This window comes from Carassius auratus, chromosome 47 (genome assembly GCF_003368295.1).
Source record: "Carassius auratus strain Wakin chromosome 47, ASM336829v1, whole genome shotgun sequence".
NCBI lineage: Eukaryota > Metazoa > Chordata > Actinopteri > Cypriniformes > Cyprinidae > Carassius > Carassius auratus.
Genome location: NC_039289.1, coordinates 7357972 through 7371650, shown reverse-complemented (window position 1 = coordinate 7371650; position 13679 = coordinate 7357972). Strand labels below are relative to the sequence as shown.

Here is a 13679-nt window from a genome sequence, read left to right as displayed (position 1 = left end):
TTAACAAGAGCAGCAGCAGCAACGACTACAGCAGGACATCTCTATGTGGTATGTATTGAAACTGCATATATTTGCTTAGCAGTTTTGGAAAATGATTAAGTTCCACTTTATGTCGTCTTTTTTTTTTCTTTAAAGGTGTACATGTGGGAAGTGCAGTTTTATGCCAACATCGCATGTTGTTTACTTGATGTGCTTACGCGCTGATAGCTAAGTTAACAACACAGAGATATTTTAAGCAGTTTTACTCACCGCCTGCGGTTCCAACACGATTGTGATCCTTTTTCATTGGTACTACATTATCCTTAAGAAATAAACGACCCTTACACAGACCCTTACTCGAAAAAAAAAACATTCCGAAACTTGCGACAAACCGGAAGGAGTATTTTTGGAACAATAATACTCCTTCAAACGTTCAACTTAATTTCTGAAACTTTGTCCATGTTTAGCATGGGAATCCAACTCTTTAACAGTGTAAAAAACTCAGTATGCATGAAATAGTTTTTCTAGGCACTTTTTTAATGACTATTGCACTGTGTAAATGATGTTCCTATGTTCATAGCTTCTGCTTGGTGAACATACACATAATCCATCTGTATAGTAAGTTCTTAGTACACCTATCTGTATATCATGCTGATACTATTTAAAAGACTTTAAAGTATGTCCATAGTACTGCTTTATCTGTATATTTATTGTACATTTGTAACATATTGTAGACACTGTATATCATGTAGGCTACTTACTGCTTATTGCACTTCTGGTTAGATGCTAAATGCATTTCGTTGCCTTGTGTGCAATGACAATAAAGTTGAATCTAATCTAATCTAATGGGGGGGGAGCGAGTGTTTTAAGCTAAACACACACACACACTGGCAAAACATTTACTACAAAATAATTTCTTACTACCAATTCTCATTGCAAAAAAAAAATGTTTAGTCAAAATAAACGAATTCACTCCGCTCTGACGCAGGGACTGAAGGGGTCTGGTTGGGATTTGGAGAGTGGGCGTGATTTTAGATGGATCACGTGGGATTCTCCGATAAGTAGGTGGTGACGTTGCAGGGGCTCAGTCAGTCAGTCAGTCTGAGCAGCGGCGTTATTTCAACCGCTGCTTCCCTCCCATCATTTGAGGAAAAGGGGAGGCTTCGCTGCCGTCTTCTGCACTTCAGGGTCGTGTTCCGTTGGACCAGACACAGAGGGGCCTTGCTACCGTTATTCTGACAGGAAAATCCTCCACAGCAGCCCTACTCTCTTTCCGCCGCTGTTTCCACCCCCCGTTATTTCAATGGACGTAACGTTACCTCATAATGACCGCAGACGCGCGACGTAGAATGTGACCGTTAAAGTTCTTTTTTTCTTTCTTTTTTTATTCTTCGTTCCCGCCTCTCGCTGCTGTTTATCTCAGTGGCGAAATTAACAGGCATTCGGTTTTTAACTGAAGAAGAAGCGAAAGTAACGTTAGCGGTTTCAATGATAGTATACCACAGACAATTCATGGGAAATAAAGCCTGATGTGTACAGCGCCAGACAACAATAGCTCCTGGCAGATGGAAGGAGGGGCTCGGCTTCGCGAATTCAAGATGGAAAACGAAGAAATGAGACTAAGTTCTTGCGAGTAGCTGGAGGGTCTTGTCTTCTGGTTTTTTGGTAGTGCTGGAGGGAATGATGGCGCGTGGTGTGGGTCGACAGACGGCGCGCGCATCTTTCCTCTCTGTCACAGAGTGAGGTAGGTCTCACAATGTATAGATATCTAAATATAATATTGTTTTTCCTTATTCTAATTACTCTTTGCTGTTCTTTAAGGGTAACGAGCTTAATTATAAACCCCAAAATGCATACTGAGGAAGAAAATGGATCAGTAATTAGTTCGACTCTTAAGTTGTGTGTAGATGGCCATGTTTAAAGGGCAATGAATGCAGAAGACTTGCATATCAAGTGCATGAACACTGTCCACACCAGCAGCCTTAAAAACATCAAATACAAATTTCCACCCAAGACCGCAGTATTGGAGATCAATTTGATAGCAGATGGACCAATAAAAGACACACATATTGCTGGAAATGCAGCTGCTGCCAGGTGGTGAAAATGTGGAGTAGTACCCCAGATCTAATGTGAGGGGTGAGGCATGGACTTTTGCGAACTGACCACCACCCACGGCTAGAAAAGCACTTTTAAGCTGTGGTGATCTTATAAAAGACCAGCTAAGACTTGTTAAGTCTTTCTTCCAGTTACCCAGATAACAAAACATTGTGAGCAAAATGCAAATGCACGCATAAAGACTAAATGTAGTTTTAAAGTAGGGCCATTTTATTAATATTAATGCAGCAAATATGTTGCAGTTCATTAAAAGGACTGTAACGTTGTTCAGCACAAAGGCCGGCAGATTGTGACAGTAATGTGCACAATCAACAAACCTGTTTGCTCTCATGGGAGATGAAACATCACATTAGTCACATAAGCCAAATTGACATAAAAAAAAATAATAATAAAATAAAAAACACGTTAAAAACAACCTGCTGAAGTATGCAATGTCCAAGATGAATGCTGGCATGCTTCAGTTGTCTTGTATGAATTATTCCACTGTGTGTGCGTGTGCGTGTGTGTGTGTGTGTGTGTGCGTGTGCGTGCATGTGTTAATTTGGCTACAATTCTCTCAGCAGAACTGGAGGGATGGTATTCATCTCAGTCCAAGTTATGGATGACAGATGCTCTGAGAATAAAATGCTTTGAGCTTCATCCTCACGATATGTGATTCATTAAACTCACCTTTCAAAGGAACGCTCACGAACTTCTGAATGAGGTTTATAAAGACCCTGGCATTTGAGTAATGAGTGCAATTATATGTCAAGCATGGCCCGAATGTGTCTCAGTATGCACCATATTACGTATATGTTTAAGCAAACATAAAAATATGGTGACATATCTCATATATATATATATATATATATATATATATATATATATATATATATACCTGTGGGAACTGTGCATTAAAAAGCTCCCGCATTTATTATTATAGGATAAACTGCTTGCTGAATTATGCTGATCTCCATCATATAAACTTGGTTTGCAGGTGTTTCCTGTTAGAAGTGTAATAGTCTCATGTTGCTCTTCTAATTGCTGACCGCTGTGGCCACATCACGCTCCTAATTTCCGTAACCGTATGAAGCAAAAACTGGTATAGCTTAAAACTCAGATGAAAGCAGCTGATATTGCGAATTCCTCTCCGTTGTTAACAAATGCATAAATATTTATGTAGTCTCTTGTTCCTCCAAACAAGCATGTGTGTTGGCAAAAACTAAAAGACCTAGCACCAGAGTGAGTGCAGTACATAGCGTTCTCTAGTGAGGCTCTCATTACAAGATATCAAATGGATGACAATGGAAACCTTTGGAGCATTTCATTGGCTCTGTTCTGAAGTGTATTAACCTTTAAAGTAAAGCCAGACTTAGCCTCTTTCCATCTTACTGTAATTGCCCATGCTGGGTGAGCACATTTGGTTGAAAAGGTTATCATCCTCTCATTCAGCTGTTGCAACCACAACAACAACAAAAAATATTTGGGATATGTACAAATTCAGTTTATAACCCTGTAATTTGTGTGGTTTTATTTGTAACCAGTAAACGTAACCACAATTTTTTACACTACCATTAAAAAAGTCTGGAGTCGGTCATTTATTTATTTATGCATTTACTTTTATTCAACAAGGGTGCATACAATTTGGCAACGGTAACTGTTAAGACATTTGTAATTTCAAATTCTGTTCTGTGTAATCATCAAATAATCTTGAAAAAAAAGTTTAGTCTAAAATATTAAGCAGCACAACTATTTAAATGAAAATAATAAATATTTATTGAGCAGCAAATAAGCATTTTCAAATTATTTTTGAAAGATCGTGTGACACTGAACACTACAATTTTCCATTACATGAATAAATTATATTTTAAACTATATTAAAACAGAAAAAGGGTTATTTCATATTTCAATAAGGCATATATTTCTCATTAATATATATTTTTTTAAATATATAATTAACATATTACAGTGTAAAAATATTGAATAACTTGGTTAACAGGGTTAAATGGTTGATCTTGATGAGTGCAGTCAACACTGCAATTTGTATAAGAAAATGGAATATAATGGAAGATCATATATGATGATTGTACATAAGATTCAATTATATTCAGATATTTAATTAAAATTACCTATTTGCCATAGTGTGTTAATGCTTAAAAAAAGAAAAACTTAAAAAAAATGTGCAGTATTTGTCATATAATATTCATGAGCACTCCCTCCTTTTATGATCTCTAAACAATCCTAGAACAAAACATGACTTTCAAAAACAAGACCCCTGTAATTATTTCTTTCCTATTTTTAGGTTACCGTTACTGGGAGGAGGTTCTAGAATCTAATAAGCCCAAGTGTGAGAAAGCAACAGTTAAGAGAGGAAATTGCTGGCAGGGAGGCCTTTCCCTTTGGTGTTGATAAGTTTAAGGTGGAGGGTGAATAAGGGGTGAGGGCTGTTATCACTCGCTGCTGCTGGCTGCGGATGCTGCAACACTGCTTGCTGGAGCCTGAAAATTCATTTTGACGGATGCTTCCCCTCTCTGGCTTTTAGAGTGCATCTTGGGTGGGGAGGTGGCTTTGAGGGCCTCTGAGGCAACAGTGTTCTCACTGAATGCCATGTTGTGCAAACCTGCAATTTAAACTCTCACATGGGGCAGTAAAGGTTAGCTCATGATATGCAAAGATCCCCGTTAGCAATCTCCCCCACAGTGTTGCCATGTACCGCAAAATGCAGGAGACTGAAAAAAAAAACATAACGTTAGTGGTTTAGAGATAATATATATTGTCATAAACCTTGGCTGTTTCAAAATCACCAAGGATTTTGCAGGTGATGCCATCTACCAACAATAACTACTACTGTAGCAGTACACGGTACACAGTAAACGTAATTTAAGATCTTCTGCTATCCATTGTACTGCGACACTTCTCCGTATTACTCATTGTTTTTATCTCCTCATTCTTAGATCACAGAGACATCAGTCTGAGAAAGCAGTCGTCCTTCAGAAGGGAACTGCCCCGAAGCATGACCGTCTGTCACTGGGGAGTGTCAGAGAAACGCATTCCTGCATCTCAAGTTAGTCATCTCCCTCGTAGGCCCACCTGCGGCCCTGAACACACCCATCTGCCAGCTCAGATAACCCTCAGGCTGTTTGCAACACATGCTTGATGTGATTGGTTGTGACCGCCGCGCTTTGCTAAGCAGCCCCGCTCTACATCATGCAGTGGCGTCGGCGACACTGCTGCCCCATCAAGATGACCTGGAATGTCAAGCGGTCGCTCTTCCGCACACATGTAGCAGGCCTTCTCTCGCTGGCCTCACTCTTCGCCCTCTTTCTCATCTACTGCCACCAGGATTTGCTGCAGGGTCGGAGTTGGTTGCGAGACAACCCCTTGGTTTATACCATGCGGGGTTTGCGCCCCCACAAAGAACGTGCGAAGGGAAACCAAAGCTCACTGCGAAGCCTCTGGAAAGACAATGGTTATGTGCTCCCCAAACCGTCTGTTTACTTCAATTTTAGTTCTCACCAGGCTGAAATCACTGCGCGCGGGATTGTGGGATTGGAGATCTCGCCGAGTGGCAACAATTCGAGCACTAACGGTAACACCAAGAGCTTGCACAGGGAAATGGGAGTGGGAGGGCGTCTGGCAGCCCAGCCTTATCACTGGCTGCTTAATGAGCCCTACAAGTGCAACGAAAGCAGTCCCTTCCTGGTTTTGCTAATTGCTGCAGCGCCAAGGCAGTTGGAGGCAAGGAACGCCATCAGACAGACCTGGGGCAATGAGAGCATGGCCATGGGTTATGGGTTCGTGCGGCTCTTTCTGTTGGGAAGGATACCTAATGCGTATCCTCAGAGCTCCATTGAGGAGGAGAGCTTGCAGTACCATGACATCATCCAGCAGGACTTCTTGGACACCTATTACAACCTTACCATCAAGACGCTAATGGGCATGAGCTGGGTTGCTCGCTATTGCCCGCACACCCGCTATGTCATGAAGACGGACAGTGACATGTTTGTCAACACAGAATATCTCATCCAAAAGCTGCTGAAGCCAAACATGGCACCTCGACAGAATTACTTCACGGGCTACCTAATGAGAGGCTACGCTCCGAACCGCAACAAGGACAGTAAGTGGTACATGCCACCAGAGCTGTATTCCAGCGAGAGATACCCTATCTTTTGTTCTGGGACGGGCTATGTGTTCTCGGGGGACATGGCGGAGAAAATCTACAACGCCTCGTTGAGCATTCGCCGCCTTCACCTCGAGGATGTGTATGTGGGAATCTGCCTGGCCAAACTGCGGATCGACCCAGTGCCACCACCAAATGAGTTTCTCTTCAACCACTGGAGAGTGTCGTATTCCAGCTGCAAATACAGTCACTTGATCACCTCTCACCAGTTCCAGCCCAACGAACTCATTAAATACTGGAGTCACTTGCAAAGCAACAAGCACAATCCTTGCCTTAACATGGCGAAGGATAAGAGCGGGCGGCCGCGCCATAGGAAATTGCAGTGGGAAGGTCTTCGGTGATTAGCCAGGGCTCAGGGTACAGTAGTATTATCACAGCATGTGCAAAATTCAGCAGTTTTTGAGGTAGGGAACAGCACAAGTGTTTTTTTGGTATTGTTGATTAAAACTATTTTTTTAATTTCAGAGAGATATGTATTGTAAACCTGTCTTTTTAAAGGGAAGTGACACGTGCAATATCTAGCATGCACAACAAAAACCATCCAATGGCGTTACCCCGCCATTTTCAGGTGCCAATTAACCGGGACATATTAAGAGGTTGCTGAACTTCCTCTACAAGCTAACGTTCAAGTGATATAACTAAGGGCCAATATTGAGATCCTCACTGTTTCTGTATACAAAAGAAGAAGAAACTCAAGAATATCATATGGTGGTGTATCTGTACTGTGAAACATTTTATTCTCAATGATGTCCACCTCTGACATTGAGATGATGTTGATTTTTCTATCTACCTAAAACCTGCAAATGGTTTACTATAACCAAACCAAATTAAAAACAGTATGTGTAAAAGATAATATATGGAATTTAATTGCATCGTAGATGTCGGATCAAAATAATATTTTTCGAACCTTTACACTGACTAAATATACAGGTCTGCCCTTGATTAGGGCAAGTTAAAGCTATTTATTAAATGTATTTCTTAAACATATCGGCTTGGAGGTGTGGTCTCTTCCAGTGTTATTCAATTAATATGACACAGTCCAAAATAATGTTACTCAGCCAGAGCTGAAACCCAATTTTAAAATGCAGTTATATAGATCAGGCACATTGCACTAAAGAAATACAGTAATATTGTCATAACTCACAAATAGCCAATGCAAAGCATGAAAAGTTGACCTCATTGACCCCCACAAACTGTCATCAGCATAAATAATATACAGCAGAAAATAATTGACTTCTAATTGACATTTACAGACAGTTGTGCACCCTTCAGCTGCAAAACTTAGTTGTCAACATTTGCATAATTCATGCAAATTTCAAAACATTAAGGAGGAATATCAACATTCAAATCGCCATTTTCTACTAGTTAAATTAAAATGAGACTTGAAAAATCCCAGAATCAGTCCCCAGATGGAACCGAAGACTAATGCGTTAACGATAAAGTAGATAATGTTGCCCTGGGTCAAAATATATAATTAGGGAGGGGGGGGGGGGGGGCAGAGAGTAATCCAATTAAATTGACGTTGGCAACATTTGAAGGGTTTATTTATCTTTTTCACTGCTCATTTGTCAGTCTAATTTAAATTAACCACATATTCGAGTGACTACGATAAGTGCTAAATGCAGAATTTGCGCATCAATTACAGGTGACTCCGAAGACATTTCAGTGTACCCTTCTTACAAATCATAAGCACTTGAGTTTCACAATATAACCATTGTGGCACAAACCATGCAGCTGCTTCATTTACAGGCCTATACTTGTTGGAAAACTTCGACAAATGAAACAGTTTTGAAGATAAAAGACGGAACTTTACTTCAGAGTAAGATACAATTTACTTGTTTTCATGTCACTTTTGTGTTCTGTAAATATATTAACAAAAAATAGGAAGTGGTAAAGACTTGTTTATGAACTGCAGTAACTTGAGAATTTTGCAGTCGTTTATCTCATAGTGCAGTCATGGATGATGTATCATGTAAAACAGATCATTTTATAATTGTTCTTCTAACAAATCATAAGCACTCTGAGCTTCACATAATTATGGCATAATGAGTTTTCATTCGTAGGCCTATACTTGTCTTTAAGTTTGGTTTTACATCCACCCGGAACAGAGCAAACATACATTTACTTGCATTCTCTTGAAATTCCACATCCCTTCTGCCTAATATAAATATAGTAAGAAAAAATAAGAAGTTAAAATATTTTGTATTTGATGCATCATATGGACTATAAATAAATCGCTACATTTAAATGTGCGAATGTAACACTCAAATTGTGCAAATTTTCCAGAGAATCAGGAGATTTCTAGGACCTCATTGCTTTAGACCCTAAAACCATCTGTTAAGAATTATGTTCTTGCTAGACGGCAGTCAATTCACACAACAGCTTGCAATTCCAGTGCATTGCAATCCGTTAAATCCTCATCTGTTGTTAAGCATTTATCTCCCTCAATTAATAGGAATCAAAGTCGTGGCCAAGGGCGAGAGAATATAAAACAGAAGCATCTTTCATTCCGCCGTGCCGCGTGCAATCACAGAGAAAGATTATCGCACTTCATCCAAAACAGTTTGTCCCACAGATTTATCAGAGAGAGAGAGAAACCGGGGGTGGGGGGATAACTGGGGGCGAGTGATGAATGAACAGGAAAGAGGCTGTGACTGATCAGTATTGAAAACCTGCGCTGCTCTAAACGTGTGAAAAGTGAACCTGGGAAAAGAACTCTGATGTCCACCATGATGGAGTGGGTCGCCAAAGGCCCTGCCCCAGAGACGTGTTTCCAGAAATATAGCAGGTACCAGAGTATGATGAATGTCCCAATAGTGCCACAAGCCTATAGCACAGCAATGAGAATGAAAAACAGAAATTCTCATTGAATCAGTAAGGTGTAATTTTGCATGGTCATTTTTTCTTTACATGTAAACATATAAAGCGAATTTAGTTTTGCCAGATTTTGCCACTTTTACTTTGGCTCACCACCTTAAAGTAATAAAAATCCATTCACTCATTTTTTTTTTTTATCCTTAAAAAGCCTAGAAAATATGTTGCAGACATTTCATGAAGACCCTAAAGAATCATACTTACTTGTGAAAATGGGCATGCAGTGTCCACTTTAGGGAAGGTAATTGCTGAGCCTGCATGCTTCACTGTCTTATGATTTTGAGATGTTGGCGCCTTTCAAGTGGGAACGGGTGACAAATTGGGATCGTTGTTGGGACATGTACAACGGAGCCCTAAACCTCTCCTTTATAACCAGTGAATAGTAACCACTGTTTAATCATACAGTCTGTTATTTTAATAACCAAGGTCACAAGATCTGTTGTGCAAGTAAACATACCTTTTTAATTGAAATATCCAACAAGTCGGATTAGGTAGAGCACTTTTTCCTTGCAAGGCTACCAGACCATGCAAAATTTAATGTGTAAGAACATTGTGAAGACAGCAAATGGGAGTAAAAATATTAATAAAAATGTGTGAGTACATTGGAGTCAGTTAAATGATGTTCTTTGTGTTCATATCTAATAGTTTATTCACAAATGACACTTCTGTGATGAGCATGTTTTTAATTTCTTTTATTTATAATGGATACTCTTATTTCCCATTGACTCCCACATAACGATGAATAACGTACAGGAGAACTGAGGGATGCAGGATTACTTTTGTCCAAAACAAATCCATTCCAGACCTGATTGAAAACATTCTCCTCATGGATGTTTGCCAAAGTAGAACTTTAGTGAGGAGATATATAGTCCTAGACCAGCACTTTCTAGGACTAAACATATCCTAGACACATCTCGACACATCTCCTTTAAGGAGCACAACACTGCACAATTTCTCTGAGTAGTAATGGCTATGTTTTCCGGTAGATGTCCGAATGGACAAATCAATGTGTTGATCTGTTTGAGGTGTAGAAGCTGAGAAGGACTTGCTTTCATGATAGCAACACTGCTATAAAAGGCTCTTGAAAAAGCAGACAAGGAACAGACCCCAACACTATTTTTGACCACATCAACAAGAACCCATCCTTTATAACCCTGGTATCCTTTTATCTGTTCAGAAACACTGTAAACAAGCGTTATATCCAACATAATGGCCTCCAGTGGCCATTTGTTACTTCTGGCTAAATGACTTGTTGCCTCTGAGAATCATTCACACTTTATGAACCCTTTGTAACCCCATGTCAGGCACACACTATTTATTTATTTTTTTTAACCGTCAACTTCAGTTGATGGCTGACATTTGTTGTAAATATTCCCAAAATTGTCTCTCTTCCACAAGTTCCTGATTCCAGCAGCAGATAGACAGGGTGATGGAGTGCAACTAATTATCATGGACAATGTGTTATCAAAATCAAACACGCAAGAGATCATTTACAACCAGCAAAATTAATGGGTGCATATCTTTGTATAATTTCTCATATCCACCAACTCCAAAGCATTTTTACTCAAGATATTATATGATAATAGCTATAAGATTTTATAGCGTATGTTTTTACTGAAAATCCCTTCTAAAAACATGTTTGTCTGTGTAAAAAATCCATACTGCAACATGAAAAGGCTTGTGTATTTCACAGCGAGTTGTTAATTATTCATAAAAAACGGAATATTCATAAATATTGAATAAATATTCATTTGAGTCTGACTCAAACCTGATATATGACATGCATTTTCGTTGAAGACTGTTGGTTATACAACAACAAATAACTTAAAAATGAATTCGTTTTATCTTGGTTTAATTAAAACCTGACAGATCTCCTCACATTTATGACATTAAAATCACATCTTAAAAGTCCATAACAAGAAATATGCTATAAAATAGTTCACATTTCAAAGAATTTGTTGGCACTGTTTCAAACACTTCAAGTTCGCATGAATTTTTTATTGCGCTATCAATTGATTTAGTGGTCCACAGAGTCTGTGCCAAAGCGGCAAACCCTGACCATTTCTGTTTACAGTGGATTCATAATTTATGACGCATAGTATTAATCTGAACTTGAGATCACCAAAATGGTTCAAACCCTCCGAGAATGCCATTAACAATCATATAAATGAAAATCCCCACAATGTTAATGTTTTCCTATGAATCATTCGGATACATTTGACTACTCTGCTTTGAAAATTCCCAAAAGGAAGAACCCTTGCTACTCTCAGCTGTCATTTATTTAATTGGAAAAGCATATTTATCTAAAAAGTATATATATATATAATAATAATAATAAAGCTGACTGATTGCTGGAGGGTCTTAAAGCTTTACATCTCAATTCCCATGAAACACAGTTCATGGTAACAGACGCTTCAAGCTGTCAACTGGAGCAAGACTCCAGGGTTGACTGCTTCCCTAGCATGTGTAATATAACCAGATAGACAGTCCGTGTGTCAGTCTGGTATGTCGTGCAGAACTTGAGGAAGGCATCAGGGGTTCCCTTGAGGTCTTTGAAAGGCCTCTAATGTCCACAGCTTTCATTAGGCGATCTAGAGGGATTTCACTTAAGCTTGTTGAGAACTAAAACACAGGAACCGGATCGAGAACAGTTGAAACAAGTTCAGTCATGCACTACATGTCATAAAAAATTAATGATTTTCTAAATATGTAACTGCAGTAAATCACTAGGAAGTGCTTTAACTTATTCTGTGGACAATTTGTAGATAAAGCTTCTTAAAACACATAGGTTAGGGTTAGGGTAACCTAACCCTAAGACCACACAGTCTTCTTCCAATGTCCTACACACACACACGCACACACACACACACACATATATATATATATATATATATATATATATATATATATATATATATATATATATGTATACACTGTAGGTGCTATATATTAGCGTGGAGTGGAGCAAGGGTGGGCTGTCCTGTCAGCGGTTATAAACCCTAAACCCCACAACATTTCTGCTGTGGCCGCATGGGGTAATTTCTGTGGCAGATTTCTACCCAAGAGGCATTACGTCACAAAAGTGTGGGAGCGTTTAGGGTGTGTTTTTCCTTTTCGTTTTTCCTCAGAATCACCTTTTATGAGGTGTTGCTGTTGCAGAAGCACTTGATTAATTCACTCAATCTCCTCCAGATAAAGTTCCTCACACAGTTAAAGAGCCAATCGCGAGCTTATTCCAGCCCCTTCCCATTGCTCCCTCTCGCAGGACTTGTTTCTATGCGAGGAAACCTTTGTTTTGTGAGGTCAGGCTCCAGAGGTGCAGGCAGGGTGCGGAGCTCGCCATCTTCCCTCTCCATCCTCCCCTCCACTCTTGCAGATAATGAAGTCAACTGTTTGAAAAGGAAAGGGCACCGTTCTTGGTTTTATGATAATTGGCCCATCTGTCATTCCATAAATAAAGCGGATCAGCTCAATGTGTTTGGAGCGAGCGCTGGTGGGAAGCGGGGCAGGGCGCATCCAGGAATGACAGGAAAAACAAATGACTTCCTCCGCTCCGCGGGAGCAGATTCTTCAAGCGTGAACATGGCACGTTATACGGCGGGTGCATCAGTGAGACGCTGCTGTTTTTGAAAACATCTTGCCCCGCATTAGGAAATGATCACAAAAATGGTATGCGCATTTGAAATGTGTCTGTAGTGTGAACAGCTATTCTTGGCTGTTTATCTTGAGAGGGATGTTCACGGGTGGGTGACGGCTTCAAATCTCGGAGCCAGAGGAAGTATGGTTGGGTGCAGGTAGCCTTGGTGTTATGATCCACCGGAGGCTCCGGAGGAAATGGGCTGTTGCATTGCCATGGTAACCAACCATTGATCTGCGGAGTTGTGGTGGAGGGGAGTGGCAGTGACAGAGAAAGTGACAGACACATCACAGCACACAAAAGTGTAAGAGAGACGGCCATGATATATGAAACTGTGAAAGACACCTTGGACTGAGTGGGAAGAAATTAAGAGTGTATGTGTGTGTGATTCATACTCTATACATAAACTTGGCAAGTAAAGGCCTGTTCACACCGGGAACGATAACTATATATGAATCCACACCAGCTAAGTTTTCATTTTGGGGTAGAGTATCCCTTTAAGTGTCTTTGAGCTTGTTGTTTGGGCACGGCTCATAAAGCAATCCAGTTTATGGAGTTAATACATTTGCAATATTTTGGTATGTAGCTTATTCCAAGATTACACATTTGGATTTGAGGACGTTGTGGTTTATATGAGCTTGTTTTTTGGGGGGGGTTCCTAGCAAATCTGGCAACATTCATGAGTCAAAACATACCAACATGCAAGAAATGTGTGATTTTTTTTCCCCCCTAGCAAATCTGGCATCATTCATGAGTCAGAACATAGCAACATGCAAGAAATGTGTGATTTCTTCCACCACACATACAGAAAAGACACAATTCTGATACACATTTAAATACGCTGTACAGTTCAGTTCCGTACACATTGCATTGAATTTCTGTAAAATGGTTGTCACTGCATGAAGTTTCAGTTTT

The 13679-nt window shown here is 39.8% G+C and overlaps 1 protein-coding gene across 1 annotated transcript; it reads left to right on the top strand.

Annotated features, from left to right (window-relative positions):
* Positions 1-1040: 1040 nt before the first annotated feature.
* Positions 1041-7106, top strand: LOC113064967 (beta-1,3-galactosyltransferase 2-like). Its single transcript, XM_026235994.1, has 2 exons — positions 1041-1723; positions 5028-7106. The coding sequence occupies exon 2, from the start codon at positions 5281-5283 to the stop codon at positions 6592-6594; it is 1314 nt and encodes a 437-aa protein (XP_026091779.1). The 5' UTR covers positions 1041-1723; positions 5028-5280; the 3' UTR covers positions 6595-7106.
* Positions 7107-13679: the final 6573 nt, after the last annotated feature.

Bases quoted from the DNA above. Each gene is read 5' to 3' on its own strand.
- LOC113064967 (XM_026235994.1), top strand. From the start codon at position 5,281: ATGCAGTGGCGTCGGCGACACTGCTGCCCCATCAAGATGACCTGGAAT.